We start from the raw sequence: 20,360 nt of genomic DNA, 5'->3' as shown, positions 1-20,360 counted from the left end.
GTATGGTCCTGGGAAAGGTAGATGCTGCATACAGGAAAATCAAGGAAACCTTTGGAGAAAGGAAATCTAGGTGCATGAATATTAAGAGCTCAGATGGAAAGCCACTTCTAGGGAAAGAAGACAAAGCAGAAAGATGGCAGGAGCATATCCAACAGTTGTATCAAGGTAACGATATAGATAATTTCGTTTTGGAACATGAAGAGGCTGTTGATGCTGATGAAATGGGAGACCCAATTTTGAGGTCAGAGTTTGACAGAGCTGTGAGTGACCTAAATAGGAACAAGGCACCTGGAATTGATGATATTCCCGCTGAATTACTGACTGCCTTAGGAGAAACCAGCATGGTAAGGTTATTTCATTTAGTGTGCAAGATGTATGAGACAGGAGAAGTCCCATCCGATTTTCAGCAGAATGTTGTTATACCTATTCCCAAGAAAGCCGGTGCTGACAGGTGTGAAAACTACCGCACTATTAGTTTAGTATCTCATGCCTGCAAAATTTTAACACGTATTATTTACAGAAGAATGGAAAAACAAGTTGAAGCTGAGTTGGGGGAAGATCAATTTGGCTTCAGAAGACATTCGTAGATCTAGAAAAGGCATTCGATAATGTTGATTGGACCAGGCTATTTATGATTCTGAAGATGATAGGGATCAGATACCGAGAACGAAGAATTATCTACAACCTGTATAAAAATCAGTCTGCAGTGATAAGAATCGAGGGCTTTGAAAAAGAAGCAGCAATCCAGAAAGGAGTGAGGCAAGGCTGCAGTTTGTCCCCTCTCCTATTCAATGTTTACATAGAACAGACAGTAAAGGAAATCAAAGAGAAATTTGGAAAGGGAATCACAGTCCAAGGAGAGGAAATCAAAACCTTGAGATTTGCCAATGATATTGTTATTTTATCTGAGACTGCAGAAGATCTCGAGAAGTTGCTGAATGGTATGGATGAAGTCTTAGGTAAGGAGTACAAGATGAAAATAAATAAGTCCAAAACAAAAGTAATGGAGTGCAGTCGAACAAAGGCAGGTGATGTAGGGAATATTAGATTAGGAAACAAAGTCTTAAAGGAAGTAGATGAATATTGTTATTTGGGTAGTAAAATAACCAACGATGGCAGAAGTAAGGAGGACATAAAATGCAGACTAGCACAAGCAAGGAAGAGCTTTCTTAAGAAAAGAAATTTGCTCACTTCAAACATTGATATCGGAATTAGAAAGATGTTTTTGAAGACTTTTGTGTGGAGCGTGGCATTGTATGGAAGTGAAACATGGACGATAACTAGCTCAGAAAGAAAGAGAATAGAAGCTTTTGAAATGTGGTGTTACAGAAGAATGCTGAAGGTGAGATGGATAGATCGAATCACGAATGAAGAGATACTGAATCGAATTGGTGAGAGGAGATCGATTTGGCTAAATTTGACGAGAAGAAGAGATAGAATGATAGGACACATCTTAAGACACCCAGGACTTGTTCAGTTGGTTTTTGAAGGAAGTGTAGGTGGCAAGAACGGTAGCGGTAGACCAAGGTATGAATATGACAAACAGATTAGAGCAGATGTAGGATGCAATAGCTACGTAGAAATGAAAAGGTTAGCACAGGATAGGGTGGCATGGAGAGCTGCATCAAACCAGTCTATGGACTGATGACTCAAACAACAACATGGTGCTGTGTCATCTGGTTGTCTCATGAGGTACGGTAACAAACTAATCTGAGTGCTCTGTTTGTCAGTCCTTGATGGTATAGTGGTTCCTTTTGCTTGTAACTTTTTTTCCCCCCCAGTCTCGATCAAAAAGTCACTAGCCCCTGTGAAAAATCAATACACATTTCATTCTGAAGTCTCCCTGTTACTTTTGCATTTGAAGCACACACAAATACTAAATTTCATCTTGTCCTGGTGGTAATGCAGGACTCGTGATGATTGTACTCTGTCTACAGATGTGCTTGCTGCTTGCCCTGCTGTAGTCTTTCACCCGCGGTAAACATTCACTAGCACCTCCTCACCCAAGTGCAATCGTTTATGAATAAGTATTAGGGTATGTTACATGTTTTGTAATACAGTATTTAATCAGCGGTTCTAAACATTGTGCATGTTTATGTACTGCTGGAGAACAATTCAGAACTCAGACTGCGTGTTTTCATAATATTTATCGGCATGTTATGATCCTATTTCCATATGAGGACATTATTTTCTTGCAATAACCGCCGATGATATACCAGTTATCAAGGTTTGGGCATTGCCTGCAATTGTAGTTGTTAGAACGTCACACAGATTACAGCACAAGAAAACTGGTTTCGAGACCTTCTTCAGATCCATGTCAGTTTCGAGCGAGGTCATTCCCCGTCCCTGCATTCCTCCTCATTTCTTAAGAAGGAAGTTAGTTCACAGACCATGTTTTTCGTTCATTGAATTTTGTATTTATTTTGCTCTGAAGGAGAGCAAGCTGTAGGGACCCTTGGTATATTATTCATAAGCCAAAGAATGCAGGCATGAATGCTGCAATGCTGCGATTATTTGTATAAATTGGAGGGAACAGTGGTAAGAGGATAGAATGAAAACTAAAGGCTAGAAACCTCCAAACTCATATACTCTGCTAGAGAGAGTAGAGAAACAGGGGGCGGCAGGGAAGATCTGGTTCAATTTCACATTTAATATATCTTCAAGGATAAAGTGGTGGATGTAGAAGAAATCATAACTGTAGCTGTAACAATAGAATTTTGGTGATACAGAGTTAATTTACAGAAAATTCTAAGTTGAATGCTGGAATATATGTTTTTATGTATGTAAAAATATATTTGAGTTACTGTTACATGCAGTTATCTGCTTCCAGGAATCTCGTGTTACTATTGAATGTGTGATACCTCAGAAGCATCATCGTACTGTCATGGGTGCAAAGGGATGCAAAGTGCAAAACATTACGTCTAAATATGATGTACAGATCAAATTTCCTGATCGTGATATACAAGGTAACCTTCTTGTCTTACAGATTACTACGTTGAGATCTGATATGTTATGTTCTATTGCAGTTTGTTTATATGTTTGTTTGCAGAAGAACATATCAGCCATGATGGTCAGCTCAATGGTGACGTGCAACAAGATGATCAGTCACTTGTCCGTCGATGTGACATTATCCAAATAACTGGTAAACCAGATAAATGTGAAGAAGCCAGGCAGGCACTGTTAGACCTGGTGCCAATCACTGTTGAGGTAATGTAATTGTTTTGTTAATACTGTAGTCCTTATTTTAAATTGTGATATGTCTCTATTCTTATTTAATCATTTACCTGTGGCATTGGATTGATGATGTAGCTTATAACCAGGGCCCGGATTTTGATGACCTAAAAATTTTTGAAAAAAGTTACCCATAAAATGACCGCAAATAACCCATAAAATGACCCGAAAACTAAAAAAAAAAAAAAAAGACCTAAAAATTGGAATGAAATTGACATCATTTCATCACATAAAGAGTACAAACAGACTACGTCATTGTATGTTGAAATGATTTTAATAGGTACCTAATGTAATTTATTTATTATTTGACAAATATGAATTATTTGCACACAAATACCGGTTATTATTTCAGTCTATTGTTCGGCACTCCATGTTCTCTGTTCTTTTCTTCTGAATGAATTTACCATCAGGGAAAACATACGTCAACACAATACTCGTAATAAGGGTAATATTGATTTCCCAAGACATAGACTTGTGAAAACAGGTAACTTACATAAAGTAAATAGTATAATATTTTTTTAATAAATTATCATTCTCTGCACAGGATGTGTCCATCAATAATTTTAAAAGAAAACTGTATAACTGGATGATGGAAAATCCGTTTTGTGATGTAAAGGAATTCTTAGAAATGAGAACTGTTAATATTGACTTTTAATAACTGTATATAGATAGTAGAAATAATACTGTAGTATTGGATGACAAAACCTATTTCATGTAAATGATCAGTGGTGAATAAATATTGTTATTCTTAGAAACGGTAGATACAGTTTTCCCTGTACCCGCGGATATATGACTTAAAATGCCCTCACGTTGGAAAAAATCTTATGTACTGTTTCCATATCGCTGTTGGATAATTTATTTGCATATTCAGTAGTACGTTTTCTCGCTTAACACATAAGCTTTCCTTGTCCCGTGCAGCAATGTCTTAACAAGGCTTTACTGTATTTGTTGCAATTTATCCTCTTGTATTCCAACTATATCTTCATATTATTGGGGAAAGTGTTGTACCTTGGAACGTTTGTACCTTGGAACAGTTGCATTATCATTGATGTTAGTAAACATTCTTTAGATCAGTTGAGTTGAGTTCATTACTTTGCCACCCTGGGCAGCACAGTTTTTCTGGTGGCATCCATTGTGGTTTCAGTTCCAAGTTATTTAAGTGTAAAACATTTTGGTAATTGAAAGTATTTTTAAAGTGATTTCAAATTGGCATGTTAGTAGTTCTCACATGTAAAAGAGATTCCTTCAATATTTACACTAAGTTAGTATGTAAATGGACTAACTTCTAGACAGGTTACATTACTGTTCTACCTAACCTATAAAAAGAAATTCATGTTTTTTTCTGAAATGGCTACATCATGTACCTTGGAACACGCACACCTACATGTTTATTCACCTGAATCCAACTCAGTATTAATAGATCTAGACCCAACAATCTGAAGCACTCTACAGATCTTGATCTTCTCTTGATCAAAACAGACGTCCTCTCATATCACCTCAAATTATTAGGCCCTTCCCCACAGCTGAGGAGAGGAAACCAGGGAGCACCAGGGGAAGAAGGAAAGGAACTTGTCCACTATGAAAGAAAATAATGAATCTAAAACTTCGACTTCAAAGAAAAGGACTGAAAGGAATATTCTCAATTCATAGGAACCTGATTTTGTGTCTAGTGGTTATGAAGCAGATTATGCAGCTGATCTGCTGGAAGAGCAGCAAGAGGATGACTTTGAATTAAGCCTACACTTTGAGCACCCATGTCTTCCAGGAGAATTTGTTCTGATTCAGTTTCAAACAAAAAAGTCTCTCTTACATTATGTTGGTAAAACACGTGAATGTGAGAAATGTTGTTCCGAGTATAAAATTTAGTTTTTAAAGAGACAGGGCAACACTGAAAACTTCATCTTTGACAAGAATACACTATATGATGTTCCCAAGGAAGATGTCATAATGAAATTGCCTCAGCCAAATGTCTCTGGTGGCACCCAGCAACAAAAGAAACAGATGCACTTTTAAATAGATTTCATAACTTCCAGGTACAACGTTCACTGAAACAAACCTGTGTTTGATTGTGCTGTTGCTATAATATGAAGCGAAACTGATAACAGAACTAGTTTAATCTGATTCTTTTTATTTTCTTATTAATAGTCATTTTCATCAAATTGTTAAGAGTAATTTTTTATTAACTTGTAATAAGAGAATAATACTGTGTCCAGTGACCTGTAATATTATGTATGTATGTACGGATGAATAACATCATCATTTCTTGTAAAAAATATAATATTTTTGTAATATTCCGTAATTCTGTCATAACGGTTAAAGTTGTTCCATGGTACATGACTATGTTGTACCTTGGAACATGTTGCAGAGTTCAACAAAATGTTTTTTAAGAACTTAACTCTGACACTAAGCACAGTGCAAAACTGCATTAAAATAGGTGGAAAGACCTATATTAATGGGGAATAATAAGTAGGATACAACCAAAAGAAAATTAAAAAATTAAATGTCAAAACTGTTCCAAGGTACAACACTCTCCCATTATTATTATTATTATTATTATTATTATTATTATTATTATTATTATTATTATTATTATTATTATTATTATTGATACAGAATTTCTGTGGTTTACAAAGGTGAAAGAAGGTGCTGGCATAAATGGGTCAAGATAAGACAATCAGAAGATTGATTTAAAACTTCAAATTTATGGTTTTACTAGCTGATGTACCCGTGCTTCGCTACGGAATTCTACACTTTATACAGAATTCTAGGTGAGGTAGTGTACATGTTGTGAGCAAGATTGTATTAAATTGCATAGCCCTTAACGTTACCCTACAAACACGACAGGAAAGTCTTTTCTAAAATGAAGAATGGGTTCGGGAATTTTCATTGTAATGGTAGGAAGTTACTGTCAGTCACAATCAGGCAGACACTCACTCTCCACCTGCCTTTTTACATTCTCAGACTGTCTTAGTAGTTTTCCCAACTGAAATGAACATAGGCCATTACAATGACGTCAGTACGAATGGCGCAATTAAAAGCAGTGCTTTCATATGAAATACTCGATCAAATGAAAAACCACTCATTTTCACACTTTTAACGAACAGTGCTACACTAACAGTCTAACAGTCCAAAGTTCCAGAGCTGGAATGACCAATCCTCAGACAGCCGTGAACCATGAACACACTTTGTCTTATTTCGGTCAGGTGGAGGTGTCGAACAGTGGAGACTCCCAGGGCAAAAACTATGCCCTTTTACTAATATGTTTCCTGGGAGTACCCGATGAGTCGGAAAATCTCAGTTCACTACACAGGTGGCGGAAAAGTGTGACTTGGAGGCAAATTTTTCCTCCAAGGCAGAGGAGAAACCCCCCTCTTCACTGCTTGTTTGGTATAAAATGAATGTAGAATTTAATAAAAATGAAGAAGGTTTTCTTAAGAAACAGCTCTTTTCAGGGTTGAATTTTGAGTTATTTAGTGAATTGTGGTGCTAGAATTTGGAATGGGCCTAAATTGTAATTCTAGACCAATTCATACTACTACCACTACTACCACTAAGTGAGCCTCTGCCTTAAGTGTGCACACTGCTCATTCAGTGTGTCAGAGTAGGGATCGAATAGCTGGAATACTATTATGAACCAGTCTGTTACGTACAGGCAGTATCAGGAAATGTATGAACCAGAGGAATGGCATGCTAAAGAAGAAAGTTTTCTAACTTCTCAGCAATTTCCCGCCAATTTTCAGTCAGGCTGTTATACTCTGTACGCAGCAGTAATCCCATCTATCGGAGTTGAGCGGCAGCATAAGAGACAAAGAACATCACAACAAACGGTGGTCAAGGCAATGTTATTGTTGATCAATGTCATGCGCTTTGAATATAGTAGGCCTTCACATTTAGTTTTCTTCCGACTCTGAAGTAACACTGTTATCATAGTCGGTACAGTAAAACTGAATTGAAACGTAAATGATCAGAAATTGTATTCTCTATAACTTTTGTTATGTAGTATTTATCGATATGACCACTAATAATATAAATATTTGAGAATTCAATTTTAGGCATTCCCCTAAACTACCATTTCACTCAGCATGAGTAAAATGATTTATAGCCTAGATTGTAGTGGCTCATCCCCCGACTTCACATACCGATTTTCATTTAATTCTCTTCAGCTGTTTTCTCATGATGCGTGTACACACAGACAGAAATGGCGGAGAAGTAAAAAGTGCATTTCCTTGCTACTATGGACATGGCCAAAACAGAAATACCATTCTTTTCAAATTCTGAGCACAGACAAAACTCTTATTTTATATATATAGATTTCTTTCTCTTTTCTTTTTTCAGAAATAAAACTTAACAAAATTCAGTTACCAAATTTTACTTACAAGCTAATTGAACAACTTTTAGAAAATCGAGGAACAGAGCTTTGAATTTGAAGCCCCCTAATTATTCATGAGCATTGCGGCTCCTTTCAAAAAACAGTAAAGGAGACGAACCTCCCATTGTCTTTTACGGTAGAAGGAGACAGAGTATTCAAAATACCCAATGTTTCACGAGCAACATCTGCTCTGCAATATTACTTATGAGAACACACTCCAAACATTATGTTACGGCCTCCCAAAGGCATCATTCAATATTTATACTAGAAAGAGCCTCTGTGCTCTATAAATTTTACATTCATGAATCTATTTCCCGAAATATCCTGGCTTATCAAGGCTCAACCTACATTTTACAAATTCTGAGAGTAGGCACTGTCTTACGTGCTCAACAGTCTACCTTTTTACATAAAAGAAATGACACAGGGGTTTAGAGTACTCATTCTGTCAGGCCTTTGTGGAAAAACAACACGTTCAATTACTGGCCCAAAAATCAAAATTAAGTAGAGGCGAACACTTGCACTCCTAGAAGTTGACAATTAAATGGTTAAAACCCTATTTGGGTTCGTGGTCCGAAGTTGCAGAGGCTAAGCCTATACTACTGTGGTGACTAGATGGAGAGAAATTACAAAAGCTACAGACAGAAAGCGGTTACAAAATCATGGCCACCTCAAAGTCAGGTTGATAGATGATGCGAGAGGGTGTCACACTCTCTATTCCCAAATTTCGGCTAAGTTCTTGTGACTAGTTTGAAAGTTACATTTTAGAAAATTACATTTACATTAGTAAAGTTTGGAAACCTTCCCCTCGAGCTAGCCTTCAAAGACTATCATTTCTATAGGACTGCCATTCCTTTAGCTGCTGGACTGCTTGATGAAAGATGAGGCTCCCAGCTCCTTAATAACCACTCGCACACTAAACTGGAGGTTGAAAAATGTGCCAGCTTTTATACCCGAGAGGAAAGATCCAGAGAACTCTGGGCCAAGGCCCAACACACCTCCAATTTCCATTAGGTAATTAAATGGGTGCAAGAAGTATGTGATTGGCGGAAAAATACATATACAAAATTTCCTATTGGTCAATATTTGAAGTTGGCGGAAAGAGGTAGAAGTGTTGTAAACTTTAACATCCCAGAAACAAGGAATAAACGATTCAGTTTAGTAAACCTTAAAATAAATTACTTTACAATCTTAATAGTCCTTCTTCACACTAGATGGCATAACATTAATACAGACATCTGTTGACAAAAGTTCAAATTCCTTGCTCAGGTCGTTGCAAGTTTTATATTGAAGATGGCATTATCCAAGACGCTTTATTTGAATGAACGGGGCGGGTGTATCATCCGGTACAGTTGTTGTTGTTGTTGTTGTTGTTATTATTATTATTATTATTATTATTATTATTATTATTATTATTATTATTATTCTACATTGAAAAACTCCATTCAAGCTTATTTGTATACTAATACCATTCCACGCCATTTCTCCACTAATAGCTCGGAACTTCCCGCTTAATACCAATATATTTGGTCCGTTATTGGACATAAATTTTCCAACTGAGTTATTCCTGTTGCCAGAGTTTCGCCCCAGTGTGGCAATTTCGAATCATCAGTTGGTGACTAGCTCACCTACCAATTTTTTTTTTTGCTAGGGGCTTTACGTCGCACCGACACAGATAGGTCTTATGGCGACGATGGGATAGGAAAGGCCTAGGAGTTGGAAGGAAGCGGCCGTGGCCTTAATTAAGGTACAGCCCCAGCATTTGCCTGGTGTGAAAATGGGAAACCACGGAAAACCATTTTCAGGGCTGCCGATAGTGGGATTCAAACCTACTATCTCCCGGATGCAAGCTCACAGCCGCGCGCCTCTACGCGCACGGCCAACTCGCCCGGTCTCACCTACCAAGACGCATGGCTAGTGCATACCATCAACATGGTAATTAAATCCATGAGGGCTAACACTATCATCATACGTGACCAAAGAACCTAACTCTTCCTTGTTGTAACAGACTTCTTGTTTTTTAGCTTCCTTTTTTCTTGTATAGATCTTCATTCCTCCTAAGTCTTCTCTTGGTAGTGGTTTTAACATCGCACTAAGTAACCTACACAGTGGCCTCCACGGTATGCTCTAGCCATGCGTCTTGGTAAGTGTGCTAGTTACCAACTGATGAGCCCAAATTGGTACGCTGGAGCGAAACTCTGGCAACAGGAATGAGTTAGCTGGAAAATGTATAATGTCTAGGGCAAGGCATTTAATGACCAAAAAATAGCAAGAAAATGCAAAATAAAAAATGCATTTATGACCTAAACTGGTTAAAAAATGACACAAAATTTGAAAAAAATGACCAATAAATTAATTGTAAGTCACTTATTTATTAATCCTTTAAGAAACAATTAGCTGATTTGAGAGAGAATTTTAATGGATGACAATGCATTAAGTTTAAATTATTTTTGTTACTAACAAAGTAAATACCACTTCGCACCCCTGGTGAAAAAAAATGAAATATTTTAGAACTGGCATATTCTTCAAATACTCTCCTAGCAAATAGGTGTCATTTAATTAACAAAGAATATTTAAGAAAACAAACTTCGGTGGCTGTTTACAATAAATTTGAATTGAAATGCACAATAAAAACTTTGCGTAGTTTCTCAAATGAAAACGATTGCCTATTGTTTGCAAGTAACAATTTGTACATGGAAAAGCTTCTCTCTACCTCAACTGAAACAATTGGTGCATACTGAAAACAAGCAATATCTCCCAGATTCAATTCAAAGTCGGTAAGAGAAACATTTTCACCCGACAATGCTTTGCCAATAGAACACAAAGTTTTATACTCACTGTTCTTTTGCAACACCTTATTCAATTTCATGGATACAACTTCACCCACTTTACCACACACACGTTTCAGATCATTCATAACTTGATACACAATTTGCAGCTGCTCCACTAGTGGCACTTGGGATTTTTCTAGAGCACTTATTGCATTAGGAAGGGATCCGAAATTTGTTTTTATGTAGGAAAGTTTACCTGCAATTTCTTTGTCAGCCAAGAGTTCCTGGGCTGTTTTTATTGATCCAGCCTCAGTTTTGTCGAAGGAATCGACCACTTTCTTTACAACTTCAAAGTTCTCGCAGTAATAACAAGAAGCCTCAATCCGTGTTCCCCATCTAGTCAAAACAGGTGAAAAGGGCAAGGGAATTTCAAGAGCTTCTTATTTGAATGCTAGAACTCTAGATGGGGCTTTTAAAAACACTTTCATTATGCACCCAATTAACTTGTCAACTTCAGGAAAATTATTTCGTACCTCTTCCGCGGTCCGATGTAACACATGGGCTAGGCATGTGGCATGCACCATTTTCGAGAAGAGCGCTTGTAACGAATTTGCAGCCTTTACCATGTAGGGTGCTGCATCTGTCATTAAAAGCAGCACATTGTCATTCCGAATGCCATCGGGCCACAATAGCCTCAAAGACTGGTCAAACGGTTTGCTAATTGTTGACCAGTTAGCTTTGTCCAATTGCTCACAATGTAGTAGAAATGGTTCTCCAGCATTCCCTGCTTCCAGGACGCCTACAATAACGTTGGCTATATATTGTCCCATACTGTCTGTTGTTTCATCTATGCATACCCATATGTTTCCTTCTCCTACCCTTATCCTTATTTCTTGTAACGTTTTGTCATAGCATCTTCCAGCGTAGGTTCTTCTTAATGTTCTGGGATCTGGTACAGATTTTCCAGTCTCCTCTTCTAAGAATGTACGCAGCTTTGGATGGTTCAATTTGTTCAGTGGAATATCTGCGCATAAAAATGCTGTACACAGTTTCTCACAAAATGGAGAAAATGTTGAAGATTCACCCAGTAGTGTCTGGTGTAAGCCACGGTTTCTTTTATCTTCAAGTCGCTGCACACCACGTTTGTTTTTCTCGCGACACATGTTGTTCAACTGTAAACTTCTTTTCTGCTGAAACTCGCACATCACACACTTTGCAAAATAATATTTTCCCATCAGTGGAAAATATATTTTCTCCATATTGTGTAACAAATTGTTTTAATTTAACAATTGTACTTCCTTTAACTTTGGGCATCTTACAGTACTTGTCAACAAAGAATTCACTCGACTCCCAGCACGCGGGCGACTGACTTCCTTCTTATCTAGCTGAAGATAAGGAGCAATGCCCAGCTTGGGCAAGTCCATTATGCGTCTTACATATAGGGGAAGCAGGTACTGCTTATAGTATATTTTCTTGGAAGTGCAATCGAGTTGAAAATACTCTTTCCTTGAAAACTAGTGGCAGCAGGGTATGTTGCAAGTCTACGTTCTTTCTTGAGCAAGTTATTTATCTAAGTTAAACATAATAGACAAGTATTGTAAACATAAATAATATTAATTAAATATCCAAATATAACGAAATATAACACTTCCCAGAAAACAATTAAAAAATGCCAAAAGTGGCCATAAATTGCTCCAAAAATGACCTATCTCTTGTAAACGGCCAAAAATGGAAAAAAATGCCCTAACAAATTGCCCTTATTTAATCAGTCAATTCATGAAACACATGTACATATACTCAAGCTATATTTTGGCCTTCATAAAAAAAAAGATGCAAAATCATCAAATGCCTTGCCTTAATAATGTCCAACAATGGACCATTTATATTGGTATTCTATATTTACTCATTCGGAATAAATATTTCAAGTTCCTTATAGGAATCTTTTTCTGCAACATACCACTTAGTCAAACAGTTCATCTCCTTACTCCCAAGTCTTCCTAGCCCGAAGTTACAACATCTTCGTAACACTACTCTTTCATTGGAAATCATCCAGGATAAATCCTGCTGCTTTCCTTTGGATCTTTTCCAGTTTTCGAATGAAGTAATACTTGTAATGGGGTCGCGTACATTAGAACCATACTCTTTTATATCCTTACTACAACCCTTAAATACCTTCATAACCATACAGAGAGATCTGTAATCTTTATTTATTTACAACCTCATTAATGTAATTACCTCAATGAAGATCTTTCCTTATATTAATTAATAAGTACTTAACAGTGATCCCCATGAGATACTTTCACCCCATCAACACAGTAATTCAATCCAAGAGGGCTTATACTCCTGACAACTTACAACTTGACTTTTCAACCCGTGTACCATCATACCATTGTCTGCTGTCCATCTGTCACAACATTGTCGGAGATCTTTTTGGAGTTGCTCACAGTTTGTTGTATACACTGGTTGTCATTCTTATTCTGTAAACATGATGTGACCAAAGAGCCTAACTCTTCCTTATTGCAACAGGCTGCTTGTTTTTTTAGCTTTCTTCTTTCTTAATAGATCTTCATTCCTCCTAGGTCTTCTTGGTAGTGGTTTTAACGCCGCACTAACACATTGAAGTTTTTTCGGTGATGTACCTGCTATGTCTAAAATTTTCATTTTCCGGTCCTCAGATTTTTTCATCATTTTTCTTTCTCCCTTTCCTCTCTTATTTTCACAGAGAATATGTTTCCTGTGTCATAGAGACTTTTTGGTGTCTTGCTATGTTGTAGTACCTGATTTTCGTGTTGTTTGAGAGATTCTTTTTATTGTATGCTAGTGTCTGTTTTCTCGCTCTTGAGGTTGAATGGTAGCTTCACTTTTCAGAATGAGGCTAAGCTTTCCAGCAAAACAAAAATTTTGTTTCACTCTCATGGTTAATTCTGCACCATGAGCTTTCTTCCTAAGCTTGATTGTGTTCCCGAGATAACCCAAGTTCCTTGACCTTCTCCAGAGTTTGACCTGCAATGATGGCGAGGATACCATGTGGGCTCATCACCTTGGTCTTCGGTAGATTCGTCTTGAAGCCAGTCTTCTTCAGTGCTTCATTCAGCTCATTGAGCATATCTTGTAATTGTTGGGTGTCACTTATGATCACTTATCCTATGAGGATAAGTTGCACGTTCGGGGAGCAAGCTGTTAGCCTAGCAATGTTCACTTTTGCTTGCTGGTTAGCAGCAAGATTGCTGAATAACACAGTGAGTCTATTTGAGTTTGTATTTCTCATTCCATTCAGAAGTTTGGAATTTACTTTGTGTTGAGTGGTACAGTGAGTGAAGTAAGCGAATATTTGTCGTGTGATACAGTCGATACGGTAGCCTATATCTGGATTAGGAACATAATTGTGTGAAATTGACTAGCATGGTGCGTAATTGTCTTGTGATAGCCTAGGTATGGATACGGAAAAAGTGAAATTCCTTTCTAATGAAGAACACATTAAAATCTTACAGAAAGTAGACTGACATCTGCATCTGTAAGCGTGCAGAGGTCGCGAATGTTGAACTTGCACCTTTGAGTTTCGATTCGATCAATTCGTCGAGGTCGTTGTTTTCGAAATGGCGTCCAAATTAATTCTGTCCTCACACATAGCCGAGTATTAACCTCCAGTTCATTTTCTAAGAGTGTTAACAGAAATAATCTTTTATAACTCACTGCTCCGAAACTAAAGGCTTCTACTAACATTTGTTTTTGAAAGAGTGTGATCTGCAATATTACCTGGATAATTTTATGACCCCGGTGCATTTGTTCTCATATTTGTTGTTTGGTGTTTTTCACACCGTTCAGTTCACTTGTTATTTCATAAGCCCCAGCAGAGAAGGTTTTTATATTTGTTCTCTTGTTTTTCACACCTTTTAATACTTCCCTCTCATCTTGAGGAATGGCAGATATAGTTTTCACTGTACCCGCGGATACACAACGTAAAATGCCTTCATGTCTGAAAAAATTTTTTCAAGTATTTCCAAATCCCTGTTGGATGGTTTTTATTCATATATTCAGTAGTACGTTTTCTCGCTTAATACGTTCAGTTTTTCTTTCCCGTGCAGAAACTTCTTAGCAAGGTTTTACTGTATATCGTCCTCAAGGGACACAGGATCAGTCGATATTGATCCCCTTTCTTTCCCACGGAGACTATTTGAATACGCCTTGCAAGGTGAGGGTGAAGAGCTTTGGCGAGACAGTATCACCTTAGTGACCCCCTCTGGGTGGGGGACACAGACAAAGAATACACCTAAGTTATCCCCTGCCTGTCGTAAGAGGTGACTAAAAGGGACGACCAAGGGATGTTTGTATTAGAACCATGAGACTACTTGTGATTAATACCATCACGCGAGGAACACCATGGGTCGACTTGACTTGTGAGTTGTACCACTATGTGAGGTACACGATAGGTTTGTGATTAGTAGCAATGTGGGTGGATCACTATGGTTTTACAGTACCCGTGATTAGTACTACTACATGCGGAACACCATGGGCTTCTGTTGCCTGTGATTAGTACCCGCTATGTGAAGAACACCATGAGATAGTACGAGTCCCTGTGATTAGTACCACTATGTGAAGAACACCATGGGTTTGCGTTGCCTATGAGTGACACCATTATGTGCAAAACACCATAGGTCTGCGTTACCTGTGCGTAGTACATTATCTGTGAGTTGTACCACAGTGTGTGGAACACCATGATTCTATGTCACTTGTGATTAGTACTGCTACATGAAAAATATCATGGTTCAACTTTACTAGCAATAAGTACCATTAAGAGGGGCCATTGACCAGGATTTTGGACCCCTTTAGACAACAAGCATCATCGATTCAGGATTGTGCTTTGGAAGCAGCCCCTTGGTCAGCATATACAATAGGGAACATGCATGATCCGGGGTTTTAATTAAAAATATGCTAATCTGATTCAAAATTTCATGCAGAATTCAAAAATGTGATCAGAATGTACAAATAATAACTCCAAACATGATAAAAATCTACGAAAATGTCACGTCACGCAAGTACGCGATCTCATTGGTCTGACGTCATCGTACAGGTTGACTGAATTAGCAGACGAAATAACACATAGTGCGCTGTGAGAAGCAGGATACACTTCGCGTATTTCTACTTTACGTTAGTGTCTAGTATGATTAAATTCGAGGTCTATACATCGGATAATAATCTGAGTGGTATATTTTAGACTTAAAATGAATCCTGCGCAGACAGTGAGGCAGAAAACTTATAAATGGTGTAGAGTTCCGATGTGCAATAGCACATCGCATACCATGCCAAACAAATTGTTTATACATGTTCCAAAGACGCTAAAACTAGGGAGAAATGGATTTTGGCGAGCCGGAGAAATGCTGGTGATATATCGGGAAAGTCTACAGTTTATTTTTTTGAAGATTTTAACGTAAGATGAATTTGTTTGAATTTTCAAATCACTTTTCCATGTCCGCTGTTCTAGTGGTAAAACTTTAAATTTTAATGTATGATGCTTTATTTAAATGCTTCAATTACATCTTGGAATATGAAAGTAATAAACAGTGCATTAAATAATGCTGATTATTAAAGTATTCTCCAAACCTAACCTATGTTTTGGGTGATCCATGTCAAGATAATAAATCAAAGGGGTTATGAACCATTTTGACAGCTCTAATTCTACCAATATATCTTGGCATGGGACAGTTATGTATGTCTTTATTAATGAGCTTAATTGGTAAAGAAATTTAGGCTATATCTAAATACTCTATAATGTAACAAAGAATAGGCGTGTACATCATGAAAGGAAACAACGTGAATTTAACAAATGTATAACTCTACACAAAACCAATGCTTGTTTGTTGGGGTCTTATAAGTTAACAATGCTCAATTATAATAATAATTATCATAATATTAATGAAATAAATACCATAATTGCACACAGGTGAAAATAGTGATGTAGGTGTTTAAAATATTATCCAACTTAGCCTAAGTTTTAGGTTATACAAGCCAAGTCAATAAACCGAAGGGTAAAAATACCGCGCGAGTTGGCCGTGCGGTTAGGAGCGCGCAGCTGTGAGCTCGCATCAGGGAGATAGAAGGTTTTGAACCCCACTGCTGGCAGCCCTGAAGATGGTTTTCCGTGGTTTCCCATTTTCACACCAGGCAAATGCTGAGGCTGTACCTAAGGCCACGGCCGCTTTGTTCCCATTCCTAGGCCTTTCCTGTCCCATCGTCGCCATAAGACCTATATGTGACGGTGTGACGTAAAGCAAACAGCAAAAACAAAAAAACAAAAAAAGTAAAAGTCACAGCACCCAAAGACATTCCTGTATTGAGCGACTAAAATGTCACCAGGACACTTTTCTTTCCTGATATGCTCAGCTTGTTAAAAGCCAAATGTAATTAATGTTATTGGCTTCACGCCCCGCTAACTACTTCTACGATTTTCGGAGACGCCGATGTGCAGGAATTTAGTCCTGAAGGAGTTCTTTTACGTGCCAGTAAATCTACCGATACGAGGCTGACGTATTTGAGCACCTTCAACTACCACCGGACTCAACCAGGATCGAACCTGCCAAGTTGGGGTCAGAAGGCCAGCACCTCAACCGTCTGAACCACTCAGCCCAACTTGTGAAAACTAGATGAAGTCATATTTATCTTTATCATGTTTAACTTTTTCCCTCCACAAAGATATTTAATTCTCTTTCATGGGCCCCGGAAGTGGGTAGACCAGTTGCCCCAACCATAAATATATATTTTTTCAGAAATGATAGGTTATAGACCTACAGTACTATGATCTTTCTTTCTTTCTTTCTTTCCTTCTTTCTTTCTTTCTTAATCAGTTTATCCTTCAGGGTTGGTTTTCTCTCGGACTCAGCGAGGGATTTCACCTCTACCACTTCAAGGGCAGTGTCCTGGAACGTGAGACTTTGAGTATGGTGATGAAACTGGTGAGGAGGGCCATTACCTCGCCCAGGCGGCCTCACCTGTTATGCTCAACAGGGGCCTTGTTGGAGGATGGGAGGATCGGAAGGGATAGACAAGGAAGAGGGAAGGAAACGGCCGTGGCCTTAGGTGCCTGGAGGAGAAGTAGGAAAATACGAAAAACCACTTCGAGGATGGCTGAGGTGCGATTCGAAACCCTTCTACTAAGTTGACCTCCCGAGGCTGAGTAGACCCCGTTCCAACCCTCGTACTATTTGTTTTCAACTTTCATGGCAGAGTCGGGAATCGAAACCGGGCCTCCGGGAGTGGCACACATTAACCACTACATCACAGAAGCGGACTAGTACTATAATGCTACCTATATGTTTATGTTAGTGCTGAAATCCGATTTCTTACTTTACTAATGCTGAAAGCCCGAAAATGTAATGTTATTCTTTAATAGGGGAATCAGTCTAGAAGGAAATGTTGAAAGTGATGTGATATCTATCTAGGTTCGTTGTTATCCTAATACTATGGGTTACAGTATATTGCACGTATATAAAAGACGCCACTTACAAACTTGCTTGTTATCCGCTAATTTCTGCGGCCACAAAAGTCACATTTTTCAAGAATGATGACATCTACACTTGGTAGATTGTCTGACTGTGCTGTTTTGAACCTTTCTTCTGTCATTTCGAAGTTATTCGCGATCATGAGTAATAAACAATCGGCTTTTAGCAACGGCTGATGCACAACGGCTGGTAGAGCTCCATGCGGTACTGGATCGTGACGTCACAGCGCGCCGCTTACGTCAGAGGCCGTTTCACTCGCCTTGCGGAAAGGCACTATTAAATATTTTTTTAATGGTATAAAACAAGGCAACATACCACAATGTAATACGTTTACGTACTATTTCATTGGTGTACTTTTCAAAAAAAAATATTTTTGAAAATGATGCATGTTCCCAATTGTTTTAAGTTTCTGGGAAGGTGGGGCATTGCGGGTCTGATCTACCGATTGTTTTAAGTTCATCATCATTGTTGGTCGTCTTTTCGAATCCTAGTCAGTGGATTGATTTTGGAATTTTTTTAACTTTCAACATTCCACTGATTATTTTAAATTCATATTCATTCATCCATTCATTCTTCATCATCTTGTTCTGAATTCTGGCAAGTGGATGAATTTTCTCATTTTAAATAGTCCTTACATTTCTTCTCATTTCGTACCATTAGGGGCCGATGACCTAGATGCTACGCCTCTGTTGATTGGTGTCTTCACTCTCGTCTCTCCTTTCTGTCTAGTCGCACGTTGACCAAGGATGCCTCGTTTGATGTTTTGCAGTTCTGTCGGAAGATCTTGAAGTTTTTCTGCAAGCTTCATCATTCTTATGTTGTACATCGCTATCAGGAGTGTTATTGATGGATTTTATAATTTTCTTTTTATCTTCTCTGACTGAGATCAGATTTTTGCCTGCCTCAGAATTTATGAGGCAGACAGGTAAAATCATTGTGGGATTCGGAGCTTTCTGCCCATTGATTTGAATTATTTCACCTAGGTGTTTAAATTTGTATACCTTGTTAATTTTCTGTGCTCTGTTAATACTCAGGGTGAATTTCCAATGTAGGCACGGAATTTGTTCTTTTCAAAAGATATGCGAAGTCTAACCTTCGCTGCAGCTTGTTTCAAAGGTTAATTTGTTCTAATGCTGTCTGTATTCAATATCATGTGTGAAGGCCAAAGAAACCAGGTTTTTTCACAATGTATTTCAATGTAGGATATCAGTTTTCATCAAAGAGACCAAGGGCTGCATAGTTCCCTGTGAGCTGCTTCTTTATTTCCTGTTTCCAGTCTTTTGGGTTGGGTTGTGAATCAAGGACCTCCACAGTTTTCCATCTCTCCACCACTCCCAGTATTTCTTCGACTTTACTCCTCTTTTCTCTATTTTCTCCTTCACTGTATCCGTCCACCTCTATCTGGGCCTTCCCCTTTGTCTTCCTCCTATTATTTTCTCCATAAATACTCGCTTTGGAATTCTGTCCTCGTTCCATTCTCAACGTGTGTGTCTATCCTGTCTTGCAGTTTAGGAAACCAAATGCTCTTTCTGATCTCTAAGTTTCTGATTTTATACCTCTGTCTCTTCCCAATTATTCCTCTAAGGAATTTCATTTCGCTGCATGGATTCTGCTTTGATCATGTTTCGTTATTGTCAGTTTGCACCTCCACTTCAAAACAACTGAAACCCCTTCCCCAATCTCTTCTGTCCCTTTCCTTTGTGCTTGGTTTCACTCAATCCTAATAATGCAATGTCCTTCTTTTCCATGTATTCTATTAGTTCTTCTGTCTTGCCATTAGAGGTCGAGACATTTATGGTTGCAATCTTCGTCGCTGGTTGTCCGCTTTTCACAGTTCCCGCTGGACGAGAACACGAGGAACTGCATATCGATTTTGGGGGACACCCTAACTGTTCAGGACCTCGACTCATTCTGTCATTCTATAGACTATTGGTAGAGCCATGCACGGATGCGGATATCCGCAAAGTTAGTGTCTTGGGAGATACAAACTGTATGGTAGTGCGGATAATTTTGCTGGTAATTTCTAAATAATGATGTTTAATGATTTTCACTCGGGTATACTCTTTCTTTTGCTTGTGGCTAGGTATTCCTTGACATTGGTGTGGGAGAATGGTGATACATAGAGCCTTGAGACCATAAAGCCATAAATCTGCCCTAAGCCCAACTGGCTCCTGCCCGCCATTAATGGAAGGAGGGAGGGAACAAAGATCAATACATTAGGAGTTGTCACAAGAGATCACTCATAAACCTTTGACTGTAGGGGTTCTGGTGCCTGTTATCAGGCCTATTGTATTACGTTAACAGATCTGTCCGTTTCAATACATTGGGTGTAATATACTGTAGTTAATATTTATAGTATCTGCAGCTGCAGATAACCATTCACGGATGCAGGTGCGGATGAAGGAAGTGCGGATGTGGATGTTGTTGTGAATATCTGCGCAGGGCTCTGGCTATTAGTATGATGGGCTTACCACACCCAAAGGTATTTTATACCTA

The 20,360-nt window shown here is 38.3% G+C and overlaps 1 protein-coding gene across 3 annotated transcripts in view; it reads left to right on the top strand.

Annotated features, from left to right (window-relative positions):
* Dp1 (satellite-binding protein 1 Dp1) overlaps window positions 1–20,360 on the top strand; it is a 344,304-nt gene that overhangs the window by 231,485 nt on the left and 92,459 nt on the right. For all 3 annotated transcript variants that reach the window (XM_068226305.1, XM_067141586.2, XM_068226304.1), the window contains exons 15-16: window positions 2,831–2,966; window positions 3,050–3,207. In XM_068226305.1, the coding sequence (XP_068082406.1) occupies window positions 2,831–2,966; window positions 3,050–3,207 (294 nt within the window). The remainder of the gene's footprint in view (window positions 1–2,830; window positions 2,967–3,049; window positions 3,208–20,360) is intronic.

The sequence above is a fragment of the Anabrus simplex genome, chromosome 2 (genome assembly GCF_040414725.1).
Source record: "Anabrus simplex isolate iqAnaSimp1 chromosome 2, ASM4041472v1, whole genome shotgun sequence".
In the NCBI taxonomy this organism is placed as follows: Eukaryota; Metazoa; Arthropoda; class Insecta; order Orthoptera; family Tettigoniidae; genus Anabrus; species Anabrus simplex.
This window is presented reverse-complemented; position numbering and strand designations above follow the sequence as displayed.